At 55.9% G+C, this 21,075-nt stretch overlaps 6 protein-coding genes across 6 annotated transcripts; 3 read left to right on the top strand and 3 right to left on the bottom strand.

The window, feature by feature from the left end:
* Positions 1 to 925: 925 nt before the first annotated feature.
* PG997_010508 (uncharacterized protein) lies at positions 926 to 1,891 on the bottom strand (the record flags this gene model as incomplete). The annotated part of the gene is made up of 2 exons (XM_066814823.1): positions 926 to 1,277; positions 1,401 to 1,891. 2 exons carry the CDS (start codon positions 1,889 to 1,891, stop codon positions 926 to 928), a joined length of 843 nt encoding a protein of 280 aa, XP_066666785.1.
* A 611-nt stretch (positions 1,892 to 2,502) lies between these two features.
* PG997_010507 (uncharacterized protein) lies at positions 2,503 to 3,542 on the top strand (the record flags this gene model as incomplete). Its single annotated transcript, XM_066814822.1, has 2 exons — positions 2,503 to 2,604; positions 2,661 to 3,542. 2 exons carry the CDS (start codon positions 2,503 to 2,505, stop codon positions 3,540 to 3,542), a joined length of 984 nt encoding a protein of 327 aa, XP_066666784.1.
* Positions 3,543 to 3,683: 141 nt separating this feature from the next.
* PG997_010506 (alcohol dehydrogenase) lies at positions 3,684 to 4,818 on the bottom strand (the record flags this gene model as incomplete). The annotated part of the gene is made up of 4 exons (XM_066814821.1): positions 3,684 to 4,379; positions 4,403 to 4,530; positions 4,585 to 4,720; positions 4,786 to 4,818. The coding sequence occupies 4 exons, from the start codon at positions 4,816 to 4,818 to the stop codon at positions 3,684 to 3,686; spliced, it is 993 nt and encodes a 330-aa protein (XP_066666783.1).
* A 1,525-nt stretch (positions 4,819 to 6,343) lies between these two features.
* PG997_010505 (deubiquitination-protection protein dph1) lies at positions 6,344 to 7,859 on the top strand (the record flags this gene model as incomplete). Its single annotated transcript, XM_066814820.1, has 2 exons — positions 6,344 to 6,778; positions 6,864 to 7,859. The coding sequence occupies 2 exons, from the start codon at positions 6,344 to 6,346 to the stop codon at positions 7,857 to 7,859; spliced, it is 1,431 nt and encodes a 476-aa protein (XP_066666782.1).
* Positions 7,860 to 10,385: 2,526 nt separating this feature from the next.
* On the bottom strand, positions 10,386 to 12,864 carry PG997_010504 (methyltransferase; the record flags this gene model as incomplete). Its single annotated transcript, XM_066814819.1, has 3 exons — positions 10,386 to 11,035; positions 11,222 to 11,875; positions 12,834 to 12,864. The coding sequence occupies 3 exons, from the start codon at positions 12,862 to 12,864 to the stop codon at positions 10,386 to 10,388; spliced, it is 1,335 nt and encodes a 444-aa protein (XP_066666781.1).
* Positions 12,865 to 18,926: 6,062 nt separating this feature from the next.
* PG997_010503 (uncharacterized protein) lies at positions 18,927 to 20,789 on the top strand (the record flags this gene model as incomplete). Its single annotated transcript, XM_066814818.1, has 4 exons — positions 18,927 to 19,100; positions 19,352 to 19,586; positions 19,875 to 20,494; positions 20,700 to 20,789. 4 exons carry the CDS (start codon positions 18,927 to 18,929, stop codon positions 20,787 to 20,789), a joined length of 1,119 nt encoding a protein of 372 aa, XP_066666780.1.
* Between the last annotated feature and the right edge of the window lie 286 nt (positions 20,790 to 21,075).

Below are 21,075 nucleotides of genomic sequence, written 5' to 3'. Positions count from 1 at the left end.
ATAATGGAACCAACAAGTATGCATACGAGTACATGCAGGTAGCTTACTGGTGACAGAGGACCAAGAAGGGCCAAGCTGCAGGGACCAAGGGAGAATAAATAAGTGCTTCCGCTTCCCCTGCCGCGGAAGAAGCCGGTTGAAGGTCCGAATACGACAAGGTTAAATCGACAGCGGGGCTGGACGTGCTCACGGATCCTGGTCTGCCGGTGGCTTCGGTACCTGAAAGATGGACACTCGTCAGCCTGCAGGGAAGGGAGCTGCTTGTGCACAGCAGTAAGTTCGAATGTCGAGATGCCAGGCAGGCAGGCAAGTAGCAACAGCAAAACACTATGGTGTTGATTGCATGTGAGGTAGGAGTTGATCTCGTCTCGTCTCGTCTCATTTCGTCTCGATGAGGGTGATCCTAAAAAGCAGCCGATGTTGAATTTACCCCGCTAGAGTTGACAACTTACAGGGCGCGCCCACCTGGAGAATATTGAAGGTTATTGCCCGATGCAGAAATAACACCCTGGGTTCGAGAAAAGTTGAGTTCAACGGCGCGTCTTTGTTAGGCGACTCAAAAATAAGAAAACGAGACCTTCGACACACTACGATTAATACAGGTATGCCCAAGATGTCACCATGTCTTCATCACGTTCAGTGACCGGGGCTGGTTGTGTGAGTAGGCGACTACACGTCGTACAGTAAAAATGGCTGATAAGTCTCTTGCGGAAGCTATCTTAGAAAAAAAAGCATTGCGCCTTACTTTGTTATACGGTCTGCAGTTAGCCATTAAGGGAAAAGACATTGGCTGTTTGGTTGAAACGAGCAGTCTGTGTTCATGTTCAGGAACTATGTCTACGTTAGGAAGAAAGGCTCAGTTAGATAAACACACGACCCCATGCAGACCGCCAAACCATCACTCAGTAACCATGTCACCACCGTCTCACAGCACCATCATCTCCCCCATCTCCTCCACCGGCCCCATCGACGCATCCCACAGCGTCGGCTTGCCATGCATGACCCTCTGCCAGACGGGTCCCCCCGCCAGCGCCGCGGCCCAGCGCCGCAGCTCCGGGGGCACCAGCTTCCCGTTCCCGGCGTCGACGCAGCGCAGCACGAGCGGCAGGAGGTGACTGTCGAGCGCGGTCGGGCCCACGTCGTTGCCGAAAGTCCATTCCGGTGAGGGGCCGCTGCGCTCGCGGTGCGCGACGATCTCGGCGAAGATGGTACGCAGGTCCGCGTGGGCTTTGGCTACGACGGCGGGCTGGAAGGCGAGGGCGTTGTTCTCGTTGTGGCTGTATGTAAGTGAGTAGGTCAACTGGTAGGAGCTCTGTAGCACATGTGGGCGGGCGGGAGAAAGTAGAGAAGGGAGTATGTAGTGCTTGCATAAGCCATTCATTGAAAAAGGTTAGACTTACAACTTGAGCTTGCCTTCCAGGGCCTTGCGATACTCCGGGCTGAGGTCCGTTCTCTTGAGAATCTCCTCGACTGGCGACGGGTTGCGCTGCGTCATCTCCTTGGTGGGATTCTTATTGGTGAACGACAGGCCGGGAATGGCATGGAACCGCCCGAGCAAGTCCCTGATGACGCCCGCGTGCGCGGCCGGCAGCATGGCGGGGTAGTGCGTCTCGGCCAGGTAGAGCGTGATGGAGATGCTGTCCGTGAGCGGCTGTTGGAGAGGGCCGCCCGTCATGGCGGGGACCTGACCTTTTGGGTTGATGTGGACGAGGTAGTCTTCTGCCAGGTTCTCGTCCTTCTTATGGTGCACGAAGCGGAGCGTGACTTGCTTGGGCGATCGCGCGTTCGCCGTCGTGGGGCCGAGGAGGGCCGTGTGGCGGGCCATCATGGAGTACAGGGAGAAGGGCGCGGAGTAGAGCGTGTATTCGGCATTGCCAAGGTCTTCAGTCATTGTGTGTTTGGGAAGTAGACGTTCGATTTCAGGTGCAGAGGACTGTTGCGCAAAGTGGGAGATGCTATTGCTGGGATTAATTTGCGACAAGAAGTCACGGAGACACGAATTATTAACCTACGACCCTACCTTACTGCAGCGACCTCGTCTTGTAATGCGAAGGGCGCGATCTCACCTTGCTGCCCAGGCAGTCGCCATTGAAAGCTTATCAGGTAAAGTTGGTCCGAAGAGACGACGAACCAGACGGTCCTAACGAACACGCCCTGATGTTTGATCAGAGGAACCTTCCATGACAAAAGCGCCAATGCGAACAATATGTCCTTCTATGCATGTTTCTCAGGGGATAATCGCAATCATTCGCATTCAGAAGAAAAGCTATTGACACGAAGTGTGTAATGCTGAGGATTCCAGCTGTAAATGCAGTCTGGTAAGCATGTAAGTGGCTACCCCGCTAAACCGGAGCTGATGCTGATTGCGGGACGGAAATGCCGAGGTTTGAGGCAATGACGTGATGGATATCAGTCAGCACAATCCAGGACACAACGGCCGGTGGTAGGAACCCAGGAAGACTGAGAAATTCCCAAAAGGAAACAAGATCATACAGACCCATAATGTCGGCGGAAGGCGAGCTGCAGTACGACCCCGACCGAACGGGCTCCTGGCTGGTCTGCACGGCGTGCGGCACCCAGTTCCCGACCGCGGACCGGCAGGCCGTCAAGACGTGCTTCATCTGCGACGACCCGCGCCAGTTCACCCCCAGACAGGCCAGGCCTTCACCACGCTCGACGAGCTGCGCAATTCGGGCCACAGAAACACCTTCACGCCGCTGTTCTCGCGCACCTCGCTGCCCTCGTCGGGCGACGATGACGGCGGCGACAGCTGGGCGTTCACGTCGATCGTGACGGAGCCTAAGGTGGCCATCGGCCAGCGCGCCATTCTGATTCGGACCCCGCGCCACGGCAACGTGCTCTGGGACTGCGTCACGCTGCTGGACGAGTGGACCTTCATCCAGATCCGCGCCCTGGGCGGGCTGACCGCTATTGTGATTTCGCACCCGCACTACTACTCGACGCACCTCGAGTGGGCGCGCGCCTTCAACTGTCCCGTCTACCTCGCGGCCGAAGACAAGGAATGGCTGGCGCAGACGGATGAAGAGCACCAGGTCTTCGTGCCGGAGGGGACAGAGGAGATGGAGCTGGAGCTGAAACCGAGCAACTACGACGAGAGCGGGCAGCCGCAGCAACAGTTGCAGCAAGCGTCGCCGTCCGGCATCAAGATCCTCAAGCTCGGCGGACACTTCCCGGGCTCCTGCGTATTACTTTATAGACGGCGCCTGCTTATCGCCGATACACTGTTAACAACGCCCGCGGGGCTCGGCAGCTGGCACGCGGACGCGGTGGGCGAGGCGCGGCACCGCCCGCGCGGGATGAACAGCTACGCCTTCATGTGGAGCATCCCCAACATGATCCCGCTGCCGCCCGCGGAGCTGGTGCGGATGTGGAATATTCTCAAAAGCACGAGTTCCGGTCGACGCACGGCGCGTTCCTCAACACGGACATCGTCGAGGCCGAGGCCCGGATGCGGCGGCGGGTGCTCGACAGCATGCAGATCCAGATTCGGCATATGGGGTACGGGGATCATGAGTTTTTGAAGGAGGATATTTGAGGTTTAGCGAGCGTACCATGTATATAGGAAGGTTAAATACACCACGCATATATCAAGTCAAGCATTGCATATTTCTAAAGAACTCTAGTATACATTCGTAGGGGTATTTGAACCCTATCTTGGGACCCTACAATTTGCTCTGCCCGCCCTGGGGCACTTTGACAACAACCTTGCCCCAAGTCTCCCGCCCGCCCAGCGCCAGCAGCGCATCGGGGATCCGCTCGAGCCCGACATATTCCTTGTCCGTGAACGTGGTGCCGCGGAACTTGCCCTGCGCGATGAGCTTGCCGATGCCCTCCCAGACGAGGGGGACGCTCTCCTTCTCGTGCACGGCGTACTGGCCCCAGTGGATGCCGACGAGGCTGATGTTCTTCAGGAGGACCTTGTTCATGGCCACCTTCTCGATGGCGCCCGCCGCGAACCCCACGACCAGGATCCGCCCGTTCCACGCGATGCACTTGGTGCTCTTGTCCACCATGCCCACGGGGTCGTACACGATATCCACGCCCCGCTTCCCGCCGGGGGTCAGCTTCTTCACCTGGTCCGGCCAGTCCGCGGCGCGGTAGTCGACGACGTGGTCGGCGCCGAACTGCTTGGCGACCTGCAGCTTGCGCTCAGACCCCGCCGTCGCGATGACGGTGGCGCCGAACGCTTTCGCGACTTGTACGGCAGCTAGCCCGACGCCGCCCGCCGCCGCGTGCACGAGGACGATGTCACCGGCCTTGACGCCCGCGCGCAGGACCAGGGCGCCGTAGCTCGTGGGGGCGGTCACGAAGAGGCCGGCGGCGTCCTCGAAGGACCAGCCCGCGGGGACGGGCAGGAGCTGGACCTCGCGCGCGCACACACTTGCGTGGCGTAGGCGCCTTGGCTGGCGCCGAAGACTTTGCTGCCGACGGGGAACTTGGGAGATTTGCTGTTGGCTGGGGTGGCGAGGACGATGCCGGAGAACTCGGCGCCGGAGACCCAGGGGAAGGCTACAAGGGGTCAGAAAAGAGTACATAAGCAAGTGGTAGTAGAGATGAACATACGCGGCTGGTGTTGGTATTTGCCCTGGATCTGCAGGATGTCGAAGAAGTTGGTGGCGGCGGCGTGCACTTCAATCAAATAGTCGTCAGGGCCTGGCTTCGGGTCTGCGAGGTCGGTGACCTTGAGCTCCTTGGGGCCCTGAAAGACGGAATCGGTGTCAGATACATGGCAGCATGTGCTGTCAGAGGTAACGCGAGGCTTACCTTTACATATTGTGCTACCTGGATTCCCTTCATGTTGGGTATTTACGTATGATCTGGTTAAAGTAAGAAAACAGGGTAGATGTACAACGGTAAGTGATACAGTGGAAAATGCAGTACAATGGAAAAGGTTGCAATTGGTATTTACTATGTACCTACGTTCAGCTTGAGAGATGATACAGATTGAAGTAAGACAGGGTGGTTGGATAATACGGGGATGAGCCGAGGTACCCCAACCTTTGACCCCAGAGCGGCACATCGGCCGAAACACCGCGTGCGTTACTTGCGTTACCCGCCCGTTTTGCTCTCGGCCAATCTATGCAGATCCAGGGTCTTTGCTCTTAATATCGAACCAGCAACATTGATACAGACAGGTGTAGTTGTGTAAATCGGAGGATACAGAGAATGGCGGACACCTTCCTAATCTGACATGTTACCTAACAGGTGCCACGGATGCAGAAGTTCTAGAAGGTAGCTTGTAGTATTGTGTTGGACTGGTTTGGAAAGTAGGGTGACATTGATAAGATACCGAAATGCACAAGCCATGAGGCGTAATGAAAATAGCCTGTGTTCTTTCTACATGATGATTTCAGTGTCTTGCACATCTTTGACTTCAGTACATATTCCAAGAACGGATGTACCTATTGTGCGGACGTTAGTAGTATGTATGCCGCTGCGAGGTAAGTGTTGTACTAGAGGTGTTCATCCAAGAAGATGGAAATCAATGGACGCCAAGAGAACCATAAGACATGGCCGGTGTTCAAAGGCCCAAAGTACTGTATTCGAGCAGGATTGAGCATTGAAGACTTGAGCTTTGAGAGTGCCTGATTAAGTCATGAAAGAAGTAAAAACGAAACAATTCTGGCCGCTGATAGATCGCCTGGTAGATGCCAAATAAAGCAGTCACTCAAAAGAGGTTGCATCGTCAGCGACCACCTGATTTTTATTTGGTCGACATTGGAAACATTGAAGTGACTGTAGTCATTCTGGCCATCTCCAGTTTTCCAACCGCCCCTAAAGAGGCAGCCAGGCAGCCAGCTTTAGCGAGTCCTTGCGCCGAGCTAGCTTGGCCAGGCAGTTTGGCCCAGTGTCTGTCCCTCTAAACAGGCATCATTGACTGATGACTGTTACTGTCCTCTGCCCACCATTCCACTTGACGACACACCACCATCACCCGCCGTCGCCAATCCCAATCCCTTCCTCTGCTCTCTGCATTACCGTCAACAGAATACGGCATATCATTGGTGTGCAATCGATACTTCAGCTCAATAGAGTACCACCCTGACATTCAATCGTCCCAAGCAAAGGAACAACCTACCTACCCTCTTTCTCTTTTTCAGCTTGGTCTTGGTTTCACCTCCCCTCCACTGCGCAAACATCCACTTCTTCATTGTACTTTAAGTAATCAGACGAGTGGCGTGCGCTCAACAGCTGCTGCAGGACCCTCCCAAAACCAGAACAACTACAACCAACTCCCAAAAGCCTCCTCCTCCTCTGACCATCTGCGAACCTCCTCCTACCAACAAACGCCCGCGCCGATACCCATCACCGTCGCCTCACCATGGCCGACAACGCAGAGGCTTCGTCGGACGCCCAGGTCACCTTCAAGGTGAAGACGTCGGGCGATCGCAACCACACCATCACCATGCCCGAGACGGCCTCGGTCCACGACCTCAAGACGAAGCTCGCCGGCTCCGACTTCGAGGACATCCCCATCGAGCGCCAGCGCCTCATCTACTCGGGCCGCGTCATGAAGAACGAGGAGCCCCTCAGCACCTACAAGATCAAGTCGGGCAACACCGTCCACCTCGTCAAGAGCGCCGCCAGCAACCCCGCGCCCGCCCCTCCTGCTTCTTCCTCCACACCCGCCGCCCCCCAGGTACCGACCAACATGGCCGCCGGCACTGCCAACAACCCTCTGGCTGGCTTGACGGGCGCTAGATACGCTGGCCTGACCGGCCTGCCCTCGGCAGATATGTTTGGTCCCGATGGTGGTGTAAGCTAACCCCTCCATGACCTTCCGTACCGTGTTATATCGCAAGTTTTCAGCAAGCTGACTGATATTTTCTCGCTATCTACAGATGGTCGGCTCCATGATGGACGAAGAGCAGATGGCCAACATGCTCAGCAATCCCAACGTTGCTCAACAGATGAACGAAATGATGAACAACGACCAGTTCATCGACATGATGATCCAATCCAACCCGATGCTGCGCAACAACCCCAACGCCCGCGAGATCCTGCGATCGCCCATGTTTCGCCATATGATGACGAACCCTGACGCGCTTCGCAGCGCCGCCCGCATGCAGCGCGCACTCCGAGGCGGTGTCGACGGCCCTGTGACCCCCTTCCCGGCGCCCGGCGTGACGGACAACACCCCCTCCAGCGGCGATAACAACGCCGCAGCAGCCGGTGGCGATAACAACAACAACGCTGCTGCCGGACAACAACCCCCCAACAACCCCTTCGACGCCATGTCTTGGGCCGGCCTGGGCGTTCCGGGTGGCCAGGCACAGGGTGGCAACGCTGCTGCCAGCAATCCCTTCGCCGCTCTCCTCGGTGGCAACCCTTTCATGGGAATGGGTGCTCAGCAGCCTGGTCAACAGCCGGCTACTGGCACGCAACCCACTGGTGCTACCGGAGGCACTGGGGACGCTGCCGCTACCGGAACTCAGGCGCAGTCCGGCGACGCAAACTCAGGAGCCAACCCGGCCGGTGGTAACCCTCCCGCCAACCCTTTCGCCGCCCTATTCGGTGGCATGCAGGGCGCCGGTATGGGTGCGGGCGCAGGCGCTGGGGCTACCAACCCCTACGGTCTCCCTCCCGGCATGCCCCCGATGTCCAACGAGAATCTGATGCAGATGATGCAGGCGATGGGAATGGGCGGCTCGCCCGGCGGTGCTTTCGGCGGCGGTTCCCCCGCGCCCGTCGACAACCGGCCGCCCGAGGAGCGTTATGCGGATCAGCTTAGGCAGCTGAACGATATGGGCTTCTACGACTTTGACCGGAACATTGCGGCGCTGCGGCGGAGCGGCGGGAGCGTGCAGGGCGCGGTCGAGCATCTGCTCAGTTCATGACGGGATAGTGACGGTTGAACACCATTCCTCGACTTTTGCAAACGGCCGATATCACGTCGCAATGGGGCATTGGAAGCGTGCGTCGGGTTCGGAAAGTAAGAGGAAGAAGCAAGGGTTCAAGAAGCGACATTCTACTACGCGGGCCTCCATCATCGTGGTCTTTTTCCGCATCCATTACACTGGCGTCAGCGTATGCAGCAAGCAAGAAAGCAAGCAAGCAAACAGCAAGTATTCCTGGTACCACGAAGAAGAAAGAAGAAGAATGGAGGGTTTGGTTTGCCTGACTGCTTCAGAGCGGGTTCATGGCAAACGGGCGGGCGAGGCTGTATCAACGCCAAAAACTACGAGACGACGACAACTGTTCATAATTCGTGCCAGTGGTAATAAATATATCACCTTCTGCTAGGAAATCTCATATTGGGAGAATCGATGGTGTGTGATTGAGACGTGATGAACGGATGAAGTCTCGGCTTATGTGATGGTGATAGGGGGCTTGGACTTGGGATGGAAGACTGATGCATGGTAAAGTTAAGTGAGGGATTGGTAAGTGTGCGGCAAGTGTCCGCCCGAACGGCCTCATCGGTCGAACACCCTCTGAAAGCAGCTGAAGTTGGATCTCGACTGGGCCGGCATTGCCAATATCACGATGGGTTTAAGGCAAGTTCAAGAGACTCGCCTTGCGTAGATGCGTCCGGTATCTTGCAAGACATGAGCCCGAACGGGGTTAAAAGATACGGGAGACATCCATCATTGGTTCACAGCTGCCCAGAGGGACTCTCTCTGCGCATTTCTGAAGGAGAATCCGGGCGAGAGCTGTTGCCTGGTCAGTCACGCGTTCAGGGGAGACTTGGTTCCGGATCGCTCATGACGCATGTCCATCTCACATTGCATATACGAGTTCTTTGAGTCATCATGCCTGTTTCCTGCCCCCCCTCTCATAACGGAGACAAGCCAGCATAGATACGATGTCTTGGGGAAACAACGACTTATGCTTGCTGCCCCCTTTGCCTCACGCAGCGAGACCGGATGGCGAGAAGAAGAATCCGACATAGCAGTACTTCAGCGGCATTGACCTCTTTGGTCCGCGGCAAGTGTGCCGGTATACCTTGAGTGCAGTGGAACAGCTTCTTGGGCCTTTGAGGTCTATGTCTTGGGGTGAAAAAGAAAAAAGAGTTTGGGTTTCTCATGGTACGTGTATACTGACGGCACTCGTACCCCAGAACGATCAATGAGCGGACCAGCGAGATCATCGGCTGGATCGGGGCGGACGTACTGTCACTTTCTATGAGGCTGCACAACATGATCTTACCGTGCCGAAACAGAGGCTTTGCTTGCATAAATCATGGAAAGGCTGCTCTTGGTGGCCGTATGTTTGAAACCGCGGGACCTGCCGAGAGTGAGACTGGCTGGTTGGGCCAAGACTTCGCCGTGATAGACTGTGGGAGTCTTTCCCGTGCGAGTTGCGTCTGGGAACGTCTGAGTTCTGTGTAACCCTCGCCTGGTTCCGGTGACGGAGGGATGCCCAACATCCTTCCTGCATGCGGACCCAAAGTCAAAAATAGGGGGTTACACAGAGATCAGTTCAGATTCCACGGAAACCGGTCGGTGTGCCAGATGATCTGCAGGTGGCGGGAGACATGCACCGGATGATGCCCGATGCCCGTCGCTACCGGCGCCACAGCGCATGAGTGCATCGCTTCATATGCGATGAGACTGATACCTACTTACCTGTCATGTAGACACGGTCTGGAAATATGACAGGTGATGGATACATCGAACAGGAGATCAGACATGCATAGTCGTAGATGCATTGGTTACACGCACCGTTTTCAATTCGGTCCCCCTTTACCTACCCTCGACACCACCTCGGAATTCGGAACGCAAAGCAGACATCTTGGCAGACAGAACGGGATAAACATTTCGGCAGCACTTTGCGAGATTGCAGCAGCCGGCTTCCGTCGGCGAGCATAAATGGAAGGGCAATTATGGAAACTCGTCAGCCTACCGCACCAAGCTGCTGCTGCTGATCGTGGGACTGGCGATCGTGGTAATAGTCCCTACAGATCAATGACGCATCACAGAACCAAATACCAGAGCGGCCATATAAAATTTCATCCCATAATGTACACGGCCTCTATTTCCACCACTACTTGTGCCCTTCATATACGAGCAAGGTGACGTACCTTGCCCCTCGAAAAGAAAACCCTGGAATATTTACGGCTGGACAAATGCGAACCTGCTCCCAGATGCTGTGTGGTATATCCTCCTCCAACTCTTCCCCGCCATCCACCGCTGATGTCTAAAATGCCTATATAATGAATGAAGGAAAGAAACGAAGCCCACGGACTCCCCCAACGCCATACCCTACTGCGATCGCTGGCTAAAACCAAAAACACGCTGCAACTCTCTTCGTCGCCGTCGATCTTTCATCATCTTTCATCGTCACCATCACCAACACCACCACCATAGCGGGTCCATGTCGCCGCCTTGAACCATGCTTACCTTCCAGTCCAGCCTGCCCCAGCACTACTCGGGCTTCTGAGCATACCAGAAGTACATGTTCCAGTACCGATGGACCGAGTCGTCATTGACGGCCCTTACCGCCGCCGCGCGCCAGAGCTCGCGCTCGACCTCGTTGAGGCCGAGCACGGCCAGCGGCTTCCCGCAGAGTGCGGGCAGGACCTCCTGGATGGCCGTCCGAAGATACCAGCCCGCGAGCCGGAGCTTCTTGTCGCGGGCCCACTGGCCGACGGGGATCTTCTTGACGACGCACTGGACGTTGACGAAGCCGGCGTCCTTCAGGGGCCCGTCGAGGTTCGCGGCGAGGGCCGTGTCGCAGCCGATCCGCCGGAAGGCCTGCTGGAAGAGCTTGTAGAAGTCAAAGGCCGGGTCGTTGGGCGGCATGGTCCCGTCGTCGCACTGCATCCAGGCGTGCAGCTCCTGCCACTCGACCCAGCCGCCGGGCTTGAGGTTGGCGTAGGCCTGCTCGCACATCTTGGGCACGTTCTTGAGCACGGCCGACATGGTGCGGAAGTGCACGAGGTCCCAGCCGTCGCCGTTGAGCCACTCGTCCTCGCAGTCGTCGATGAGGAACTTGACGTTGGGCGGCAGCCACACGGGCTGGATGGGCGACAGGTCGATGCCCATGACCTCGGCGCTCGCGAACTGGTCGCCCACTATGCGAGCGGTTAGCTGAGCCGAGCTGAGATGATAGTGGCATGTGTAAAGTGCGCTCAAGAGGGCCACGTCATATGCGCAGGGCCGAGGCTAAGGTAGGTCAGATTTTGGCGCGGGTGGGTGCGCGCAAAGTGATGCCCCCATCGTGAAAAGCAAGGATCGTATAAAGTGTCATGGGAACTAACCTTCTATTGCCCAAATACCTATGTCATGAGAAAGAAATTGGTCAGCAACTGATATCTTACTATTACAAGTGACAAGGGCGCGCGCATCCTTACCGGTACCGGTGCCGATATCGATAATCTTCTGGGGGTAGTCCCCGACGGGGGCGTAAAAGAGCTTGCCGTCGGTCATCTCGAGCATCATGGCGTGCTTCATGTCCTCGCGGCTCTGCTCGAGGTCGTCGTTGGGGATGGGGTAGCGGCCGTGGCGGTAGCTGTGGTAGCGGCGGCCGTTCTCGAACGTGTGGTTGTAGACGCTCGACGAGATCGAGGTCGAGGCGTTGGACGAGTGGGCGTCCCACTCCTCGGGCTCGAACTCGTCGCTGTCGACCGAGTGGTTGTCGCCGGCCGGCTCGATCACGTCCTCGTGGTAGATGCCCTCGTGCCCCGGCGGCGGCGCCTGGTTGGGGTCATTGTCGTCGTCGTCGTCGTCGTCATTCTCGGCGGCTAGGGGGCTGCTGGCGGCTGCGGCAGGGGCGATGCGACCGCAGTGGCCGGGTCGCGCGCGTCGCGGGTGTCCCGTGATGTCGTTGCTGCTGCGGCTGGTGCTGCTGCTGATGTTGGTACGGGTGTCTCTCCGGCGGATCCTTGGATGGGGTTGGCAGATGGGCCAGCTTGCTGTGGAGTGGACGAAGACATGGTTTATCTTTTTGGGTTTTGTTTTATTTTTTGTTTTTGTTTTTTCTCCTGCGGGTTCCCACGAATGGGGAATGGGCGGGCGGTTCAACTTCAACTAGGCAGGCACTCAACTCGGATTTCTGAACTTTTGCGCAAAAAAACAAGGCACGGCAAGAGAGAGAGCTCTGCTTGAGAGATGGGGAAAATGGGCGAAAGGAGGCGCGCGCGGGAAAAATATCCATCGAGAGGAGTTAGCAGCAAATAGGACGGGCGGGATGGTATCAATTGCTGCTACGTGGGTGCGAGTTCTAAACTCCATTCAGATGCTATGTCCGGCCGATGGCTGCTGGGTATGTACATGTATGATGAGGATTTCAGTGGGAACAGGGGTCGGGACGTGAGGAGGGGGGGCCAAATAGTTCCAGCCTCGGAGGAAGGATATTTCAATGGGCGGGACATGGGTTGGGTTGGGTTATGACATCCACGAGTGGATGGGATGGGCGACGATGGCGGCGGCTCGGTGGGCGGTCATCATCGGCGGATTTGACGGATGGATGTATGTATGGACTGATGATACTGATTGATCTAGCTGATGACTGATGGCATAGAGAAAGAGAGAGACAAGTCACCTAGGTATGTAGGTATGCAGGTAGGTATCTCAACTCGACTTCCAGGAGGCCAATTGAATATCCATCAATTGTATTCGCTGGTCTCCGTAGAGCAACATTGGAATCGGATCATCATCTGAGGTGATTCATTCCAAATGATGATTTGATTTGGCAGATATCCAGCTAGCCAGCCAGCATCGCGCGCGAATCGTGTCGGACCAGGGTCCAAGGTCTGAGAGAGGGGGAAGCGAGAGGACGCTGGACTGGACTCGGGAAGGAGGGGCAATATGCAAAGAAGTGTGCGCGACTGCGACATGAGAAAAAATAGGGTGGTCTACGGTGGTCCCGACGTGGAGTCCTTTTGTCCTTGTGGCAGATCATCTTTTCTATTTTCTCCTCGGCCGACAGGGTTCTGGAGGGGCTTGATCAGGGGCCTGAGGTGGCATTGGCCAAGGCGAGCGTCGGTCGGTTGCCATACCACCTGCCATGATTGACTACCCAGGTTGAGACTACAGTTCTGACTACATCATGTATGTACTAATAGTCACCGAAACTGCAGTAAGCTGCCCGGGTGCGCATCTCCCATGTCTTGTCGATCACGGAATGACGAGGTAGGAGAGGTGGATATGGGCTGTATGTAGGCAGAACCAATGGAGGGGCCTCAGCTGTACGTAGCACTCACTCCTCACCAGTAGCGCGGGGCTGCTTAGGCTGGTAAGCTTCAAGTGTCTGATATGGACATTCATCTTTCTGGACAGCGTACAAGGCACCATTCCATTCAATGTTCCCATTGCATCTTGTGTGTATGTCCGACGTAGCACTGCGTGGCCTGCCTACGCCTATTGCACCCGCAGACCTCGGAAGCATGTATCAGATGCTGTGCAAGGTGACCTGTTGCACGACATGGGCGGTCCGCTCCTCGGCTGCAATCGAGGTGAGTGAAGCGAGCGAGGTAAGATGCAGTTTTCAACGCGGTCCATTCCCTTGGATGTTACTCACCTACCTGCGGGTAACTAATGGCGCTGGATTCATGCAGCTAGGCATCGTATGAGTCTAAACATACCTAAGTGGAATGGTCCATAGTGGCTTTTCTTCATGCCCCTGCTGAGCCTCATCAATACAGATGAGTCGCTGGTGCGGAAGAAAATGGCCAAACTTAGTAAAACATGCGTCAGGTAAGACTCGAGTGTTGAAAGAGGACAGGACATGCGTCCTGGCTGCCCAGTAGTTACTCGATTAGGCACGCTGGAGAAAAGCCGATAGGCCCTCGGACCTGTACAGCGTCCAAAGGCCTCTTCTTCTTGACTTGCTTTTTACCTGGTCTCATGACAGGCCAGCTCACTGTCGCCAGAGGCATTGGCCTTGGCATTGGGTAGATTCTGTGCAGGACGGGGCCTAACAATGTCCCCATGTTATATCCCATGCAGGTCTCGTTCCTCGATCACGTGGGGCTGCCGCTGCTTTCTTTCTTTCCCATGGCATGGTGCAATCAGCGCGAGGACACAGGCTCGGCTCGACTCCGACTCCGACTCCAATCGGGCACGACTGCCTCCGGGCACTTAGCTTTGTCAAAAAACCGACACGTACAGTGTCTTGCATCCCAACAAGGGCATCTGACGTGACGAACCACCCGAACGAACCATGACGTTGACAGGAAACGGCCGTCCTGCACATCTTCTTTAGCATAGGAATTGAATCAAAATAAAGACCACGAAGCTACCTCCGGTAGCGGGCCATCACCGCGCCGTCCGTCGCCAATCACGAAACGGCCATGTCTGCAGCCAATCTCTCACCGAAATTTCCCAATCTTTTGCAACATGTTTCCTCAAGGTGATATCCACGACACTGCCCGTCCATCAGCCACGTGGTGGTGCAGCCTTCTGTCCTCTTCTCGAAAGCGGCGGAAGGCGAGATATATGGATCGGCAACCCAACGCACCGGCGACTATCGAAATCCCCCATAGGCATGCATGCATGCAGGCGTATAGGGCTCCTGACCACTTACAACAGCCGATGCTAACATCTAAATTCCTGTATATTTGGCTGGAGGCCATGGCTTCCCGTGTCATGTTGATGTCACACAAGGATAAACTTCCGCTCCCCCAGTTATCTGAGACCAATGCATGGATGGGCATGGCCATCCATCGGGCCTGCATGCGTGAGCTTCGTTGGGTATCTCTGTCTCCCTTGGCCCTGCCAGCAAGCGGCGGTCAATGAATTGCGCCGGCAACAGGCGAACAAGAAAGCACAGTCGCCAGAGCGACCAAATCCCCAACGTCAAGATTGTACTACGGCAATCCCGGCGTCGATTGTTACCCCGAGTCCTGGTTATCTTACTACTAGTCTCATGCTTTCTCTACCTTTCCATGACCCCGGCTTCTCTTGCTTACTCAATCTTACTGAACAGTAATTTGCTAGACTGGCCCGGAAGCGCTAGATAGCTGCCCGCAAAGGATGAAGCATAGCTTACACGTTAGGCGGCTTGCAATGTTTGGGGTTGGCATGGGGAAATGGCCCGACTGGAGTCTGGGACTGGCGGTCTAACAAAGTGGTTGACACTGCTACTCTACTCACTCACCGTTGATAGTGAGCAGTCATGTTTGAGGTGTCAATGGAGGAGGTTCGGCCATGGATTAGGGATCATGGACTGGACTGGAACGATTGATACCAGTGGACGGGCTTTAGAACAAAGCGGGGATTGGTTCTGGAAGAACATGACACAAGCATCCCTGGTCCAGTCTGATCCTCATCCTGGGCAGCTCAAGCCAATAGGCCTCTGAAGAAACGGTGACATTTCTGCATCCGAAAAAGGCAAGTCTGATCTCTCGGTCTAGGCGAGTGGTAATACGATCCATGGCTATCTTTATTTTGTTTGTTCTTTTGTTGGCATCGTTCAATTGCTCTCTGCTCTGCTCTGCCCTATGCAAAAGAAAAGAAGGAGACGGCGGAACCTGGCTGTCTGCCTGTCTCAGAGTGGGTGGACTTGCCGACCACCCGACACCCGATGCTCATTAACGCGAGGCCGTATTTCTGGCCTACAGTATGCAGATGCAGATACGCATCAACGATGTACAACTGCGTGTATGTATGTACCCAGCATGCCGTGGGTAGGACCAGATAGATTAACCTGGCCGCGCTGGAGGAGACCTTCTCAATCGCGGCAAGATAGACCCAGTGACTCGCTAGTCATGTATCGTGTCACTGTTGCTGTGGCTCTCGTCCTGCCCTGACTAAAGGCTAACCTAATAAGACACAACCGCCATGCTGCTATGACATGGCATCCTTCTGTTACGTCGTGGCTGGATCTCTGCCAGTGCTGGCTGATGGGAATTGTCTGACTGTATGATGTATGTACGTACAGTAAACAATCAATTGATCCTTGGATTCCACCGAAAGTCACTCTCAAGCAATGCCCAACAACGTCACCTTCCTTCCTTGCCGGAGACGCTTTGGATTTTGGCCGAAATCCTCCGGGACCCCGGTCCGAGAACACTTGCCAAACTCGAGCAACAGTCCGACCAACCCATGCAGAAAACACACAACACAGGAAGGAAGAAAGAGAAAAAAGAAGAAGAAAAAAAAAACACTGCGCTCATGCTCACGACGCTCCGCGCTCATGCAAGGAAGGACATATCCGCCCGCTCTCGCTTCGGTGCCCCCCAGGGCCCCAGCTAGTCCTTGCGTGTCTTCCTTTGATTAAAGTCGCTCGCGGTGCTACACTTTCATGTACACTGCCTTTTACCCCCGCCAATCCGGTCCTCGGTGACTTGGGTGGCCGCAACAGCCATCTGCATTGCAAAAGTTTTGCCGTTACATGCATTCATTGCCTGCGGCAACAAGCGCCCGTGGATGATAGTGAGCGTCGAGCTGCGATGAGACACTGGACACTTTCCCGCTTGGGACTACCTAGTTGGTGTTCTGCCAGCCATCATGAAGGCGGAAGAGGCACCTCTGCACCTCATCAATCGTCTTTCTTGAGCAAAAAGTCGACCTCCGCTCCGGCTAAGGCAAGCAGAGCAACCTTAGCGCGACCACCAAATCTGTGACATGCATGTACTTATTAACTTACCTCGCTCCTCAGCTGTCGACACTAACCTTAGCACCAACCCCAAGCCTGTCTATATCGCGATATGTCAAAATCCCCAAGCGCGCAAGGATCCCCGATATTGCGCTTCCTTAAACGTCCATGATCGCTTAAAGGACCCGACCCCAAGGCCCAAGCCAGAACCAGTCGCCAGTGCAACCAGGTCCAAGTTTGGCCATCCATGATACCTAGCCCAGGGCAAAGCAGATGCGCGCTAGGTATCACAAGTGATAGAAGTCAGCCCATGAGTACTTTTGTCTGGTCATCTCTTGTACCGTACCCTGCACTCTACATACTGCCCAGGTGCTCTCAGCAGTAGACTACCCTACAGCTTACCCAGCTTACCCTACTTACCCTACTACTTACCCTACTGGGCTCCCACTGGCCAATGGAGACAGCCGCCTTACTCAAAGCAGCCTATGCAGCGACCCACAAACCTAAAGAGCCCAGCAAAAGAGGGAGCAAAAGTACGAACTAGGCGGTCAGTTTTCCCTGGTCTCCTCGTCTCCTCCATTCCTGGGCCCATTAATCGGAGCTAGTCGAATATGTGTATCACCGGTAGACGACATGAGAGTCGTTGAGCGCAAACAAAGAGTGGGAAAGTTCAAAGACATCGATCATCCAGGACACCTGTTTCCCCCACGCGCTACGGTAGCCAGAACTGTAGCTATACCTGCTACTGACGGCTTTCCTGGTACGCTACTCACCAGACAACTACTCTCACTACTACTTGGCCCGTCCGTACCCTCTCTTCTGTCTTCTGTGCCTCTCTCTCCTCTTTGTCGTGATGCGTCTTGGCGTATGGTACATGGCTACTAGCTGGCCAAGTATAGTCGTAGCCCCAGCCAGTGCGTTTGTGTCTGTGTCTGTGTGTCTGTGTACCTGCCCTCACGATCTCACATCGAGGGTAGGCTACGCACATCGTCTTAGTTGCCCACCTTCCCGCTACCTACCTGCCTACCCTTCCACCTTCCTTCCTTCCTGGCTCGCTCGGTGCGGACCCTTGCTCCAGCCCACCTGTTACCAACCACAAGATGCCGCCGCCGCTTGGCCGTTGCTGCTGCTGCTGGCTGGCTGGCTGGATTGCTGGCTCCTCTCGAAACGGAGGAGAGGGGGAGACCCTGACCCTGGCGCAGGATGCTGCTGGTCCTGTCCACTTCGACCTGCCTCCACCCCCAGCCTGGCCATTATGTCATGCATGCCAATCCGACGGTGCTGATCTCGGAGCTTCGACGATGCCACTTGCTTCTCGGGAGATGAAAATATCTCTACTAACCCTGGAACGGTGCTCGCGCCCGCCCGCAGCCCCTCCTCCTCTCTGTGATGCGTTTTAGACAGAATAGAAATCAGTACCAGCATGTAAGTACCGTATATGTAAGTAGGCAGCATGTAAATGTGATTTCCGGTCTTCGCTTTCTGCTCCACTATACTGGCTCAGCCCTGCCTTCACGTCCACCTCGCTCGCTCTCTTATTACCTTACTTACACGCGCGCTCTCTCACACACTTTTGCTCCCAACCCGCCCACACGCACACACACGCACACACACAGCCGGCCACTCACTCGCTCGCGCTCATACATACATACCTCACACACGCATAGGTCCAGTCCGCTGTCAAATCGCTGGATAAGGTTTTCACTACAGCCCGCCTTAAATCCGGTTGACTGAGTGCTTGCTGGTGTACCTCGGATCAGGGCCGAGACATCCAGAGAAGAGAGAAAGAACATACCGAGAGGACCGACGTCTTCGACCCGTCTTTATTTTGACTCTCGTTGAAAGAGAGAGAAGAAAAACCGGTCTTGTGGCTATAATACCTTTCATACGTTTGCTCCGTGGGGGGGCAGCCATCATGCTTCTGACTCGACACTGTCGGCGGTGTTGTTATTACTCTACTTACATCTTACCCTTACTGTCACTCTCACTCTGAGCTGGACACTCCCTTACGCGTTGCTCCGTCCAACACACCTGCATCGTCTCGTCGCTAACATCGCTTCCCGCGGGCACCTGAGAGGCCGCTGTGAGATTGGTTGCTTGCATCCGACATACATCATACTTAAGGTTTCTGGCTTCTTGCCTTTCCTTCTCCCTCTCTTTCTCTTCGGACCTCTTCCGAACTTGGATGCTGTCTACTACACCTGGACATCCTCTGTTCCCCCTCCTTGTCGACGACGACCACCACCACAGACCACGACGACATCGACGACGCCGGACAATTTTGTGTTCTGATCTCCTCCCTCTTGATCACTGCCACTCCTGTCTGTGGGCAGCACGTACTGCTATACCGTTTATCATCCCCGTCCGTCCTACTGACTACCTCTTCATCCTACTACTACATCCCTTTCCACACACACACACACACAATGAGTTCGTCCTCCCGAAAACGCATCGCCACCAGCGGCGTCTACTTCACCAATGCCGTCTACTTCCCGAACCACAAAATCTACAGCGGCTTCACGCCCGGCATGATGAACTACAGCTGCATCAGCCACGTCTTCTACGGCTTCGCCAGCGTGGCCATGGATGGATCCATCTTTGTAAGTCTGAACATACTTGACGGGCAACGGGAGAAAGTTGGATGGAAGTGATACTTCCCTCTCTCCCTCTCATCCCCCAATGTCCCACGTGTTCCCAAAGGGTCTCAGACATGGTCCCGGTACCAAGTTCCCGGGACCGATTATCGAACCTTCCACCCCATACCATGACGACGCCCCCCCTTACCCCAAAAAGACGAGACAAGACATTACAGAACAGAGACCGAAAGCTAACACCCATCCAAAAACCACAGCTCAGCGACGAGTGGGCCGACACCCAAGCCCCCTGCGACGGCGTCCAGGGCGGCCTGGGCTCGCTGATGCACCTGAAGCAGGCGCACCCGCACCTGCGCGTCGTGCTGTCGGTGGGCGGCGGCGCCGGGGCAAGCGAGGCCTTTCCCCTCGTGGCGGCCAGCGCGCTGCTCAGGGACAACTTTGCGCGCTCGGCCAAGGGGCTGGTCGAGGCGTCGGGGCTGGATGGTATTGATAGTAAGACACCTTTTCTTTTGTTTGCCGCGCCCGCACCGGCCTGAGCCAGGAAGCATGAGGGATGGGGTTCCTCGTTGCCTCACCTCCTGTTTCCCCTTTTCGTGTGAGCTGGGACCTCACCCTCCACTCTGCCCCGGTCCCATTAGAAAACCCATCCACAAACAGAATCCCGAGACTTCCCCGGTGTTTCTCTCATACGATGGCCAAAACCAAGGTCCATCAATTGCCATTATCAGCTACTGTGACCAAACTCGAAAAGAAAACCCCTTGCTAACCATTACCCTCCAGTCTACTGGGAATACCCCTCGGACCCGCAACAAGGCGCCGACTTCGTGGCCCTCCTGGACGCGGTGCGGCAGTGGCTGCCCGACGACCAGTTCCTCGTGACGGCGGCGCTGCCCGCGGACCGGTCCTTGCTCAGCTGCGTCGACGTGCGCGCCGCGGCGTCCTACCTCGACAGCGTCAACCTGATGGCATACGACTTCTACGGGCCCTGGACGCACCGGAGCGGGCACCACGCGCAGCTGTACTCCATGTCCTCGTCCTCATCCTCCACCTCCACATCCTCCAAGGACAAAGGAGACGATAGCCCTTCAGCAGCCGGCGCCGTGGCGCACCTGCTGAGCCGCGGCTGCCCCGCGTCCCGGATCAACCTAGGTATTCCGGTCTATGGCCGCAGCTTCCTGGGCGTGACGGGCCCGGGCCACCGGCCCAAGGGCGGGCACGGCGGCGAGGACGGGACGGGGGCGTTCGAGTACCACCAGCTGCCGCGCCGGGGCGCCAAGGAGGTCACGGACAAGCGCGTGGGCGCGGCGAGCTGCGTCGGCGGGGACGGGGGGTTCGTGAGTTATGACAACCCGGACACGGTCAAGATGAAGGCGCGGTTTTGCAAGCAGAAGGGGTTAGGGGTAAGTTTCTTCTTTTTTTCCCCTTATTCTCCCCCTCCTTTCCTTGTCCATCATGCTCCTCCATTTTGTAAGAAAATAAATGGAAGGGGAGGGAGAACCTGAAAAGGGGGCAAAACAATATCAAATCCGGGGTAGTCCTAAGGATTTCCGCGTGCCCCACCCATCCACACTCGGAGAATTTCCTGGTGGCTGACCTCCTTGCTAGGGACTCTTTTACTGGACAGGGCCGGCCGACGCCCAGGATACGTCGCGGAGTCTGGTCGCGGCTGGTTTCCGGGCATTGCATACGTCCTAAATGTTGACGGTACCCGATAATGGGAGGCATGTTTTTGCATTCAAGCATTTGCAACGCAGGGGGAGCGACTGCATAATCGACGTGGGCTCTGCGATGTGCACCGGGAATCATCACAGGGGAGGAGCGTTTACTTACATTTCATTACATTGGGGGGACTTTTGACATTCCAGCTGGCGTCACGGAGTTTGGATCGATCAATCGTCTCATGCACTTTTCTCGTCGTTATGCACGGTCTATTAGCTACAGGAAGGGAAGGCAGGGCTAGAGGAAAAAGAAAAGGACGGCT

Source organism: Apiospora hydei, assembly GCF_038363865.1.
Source record: "Apiospora hydei strain CBS 114990 chromosome Unknown utg000007l_segment0_segment0, whole genome shotgun sequence".
NCBI lineage: Eukaryota > Fungi > Ascomycota > Sordariomycetes > Amphisphaeriales > Apiosporaceae > Apiospora > Apiospora hydei.
This window is presented reverse-complemented; position numbering and strand designations above follow the sequence as displayed.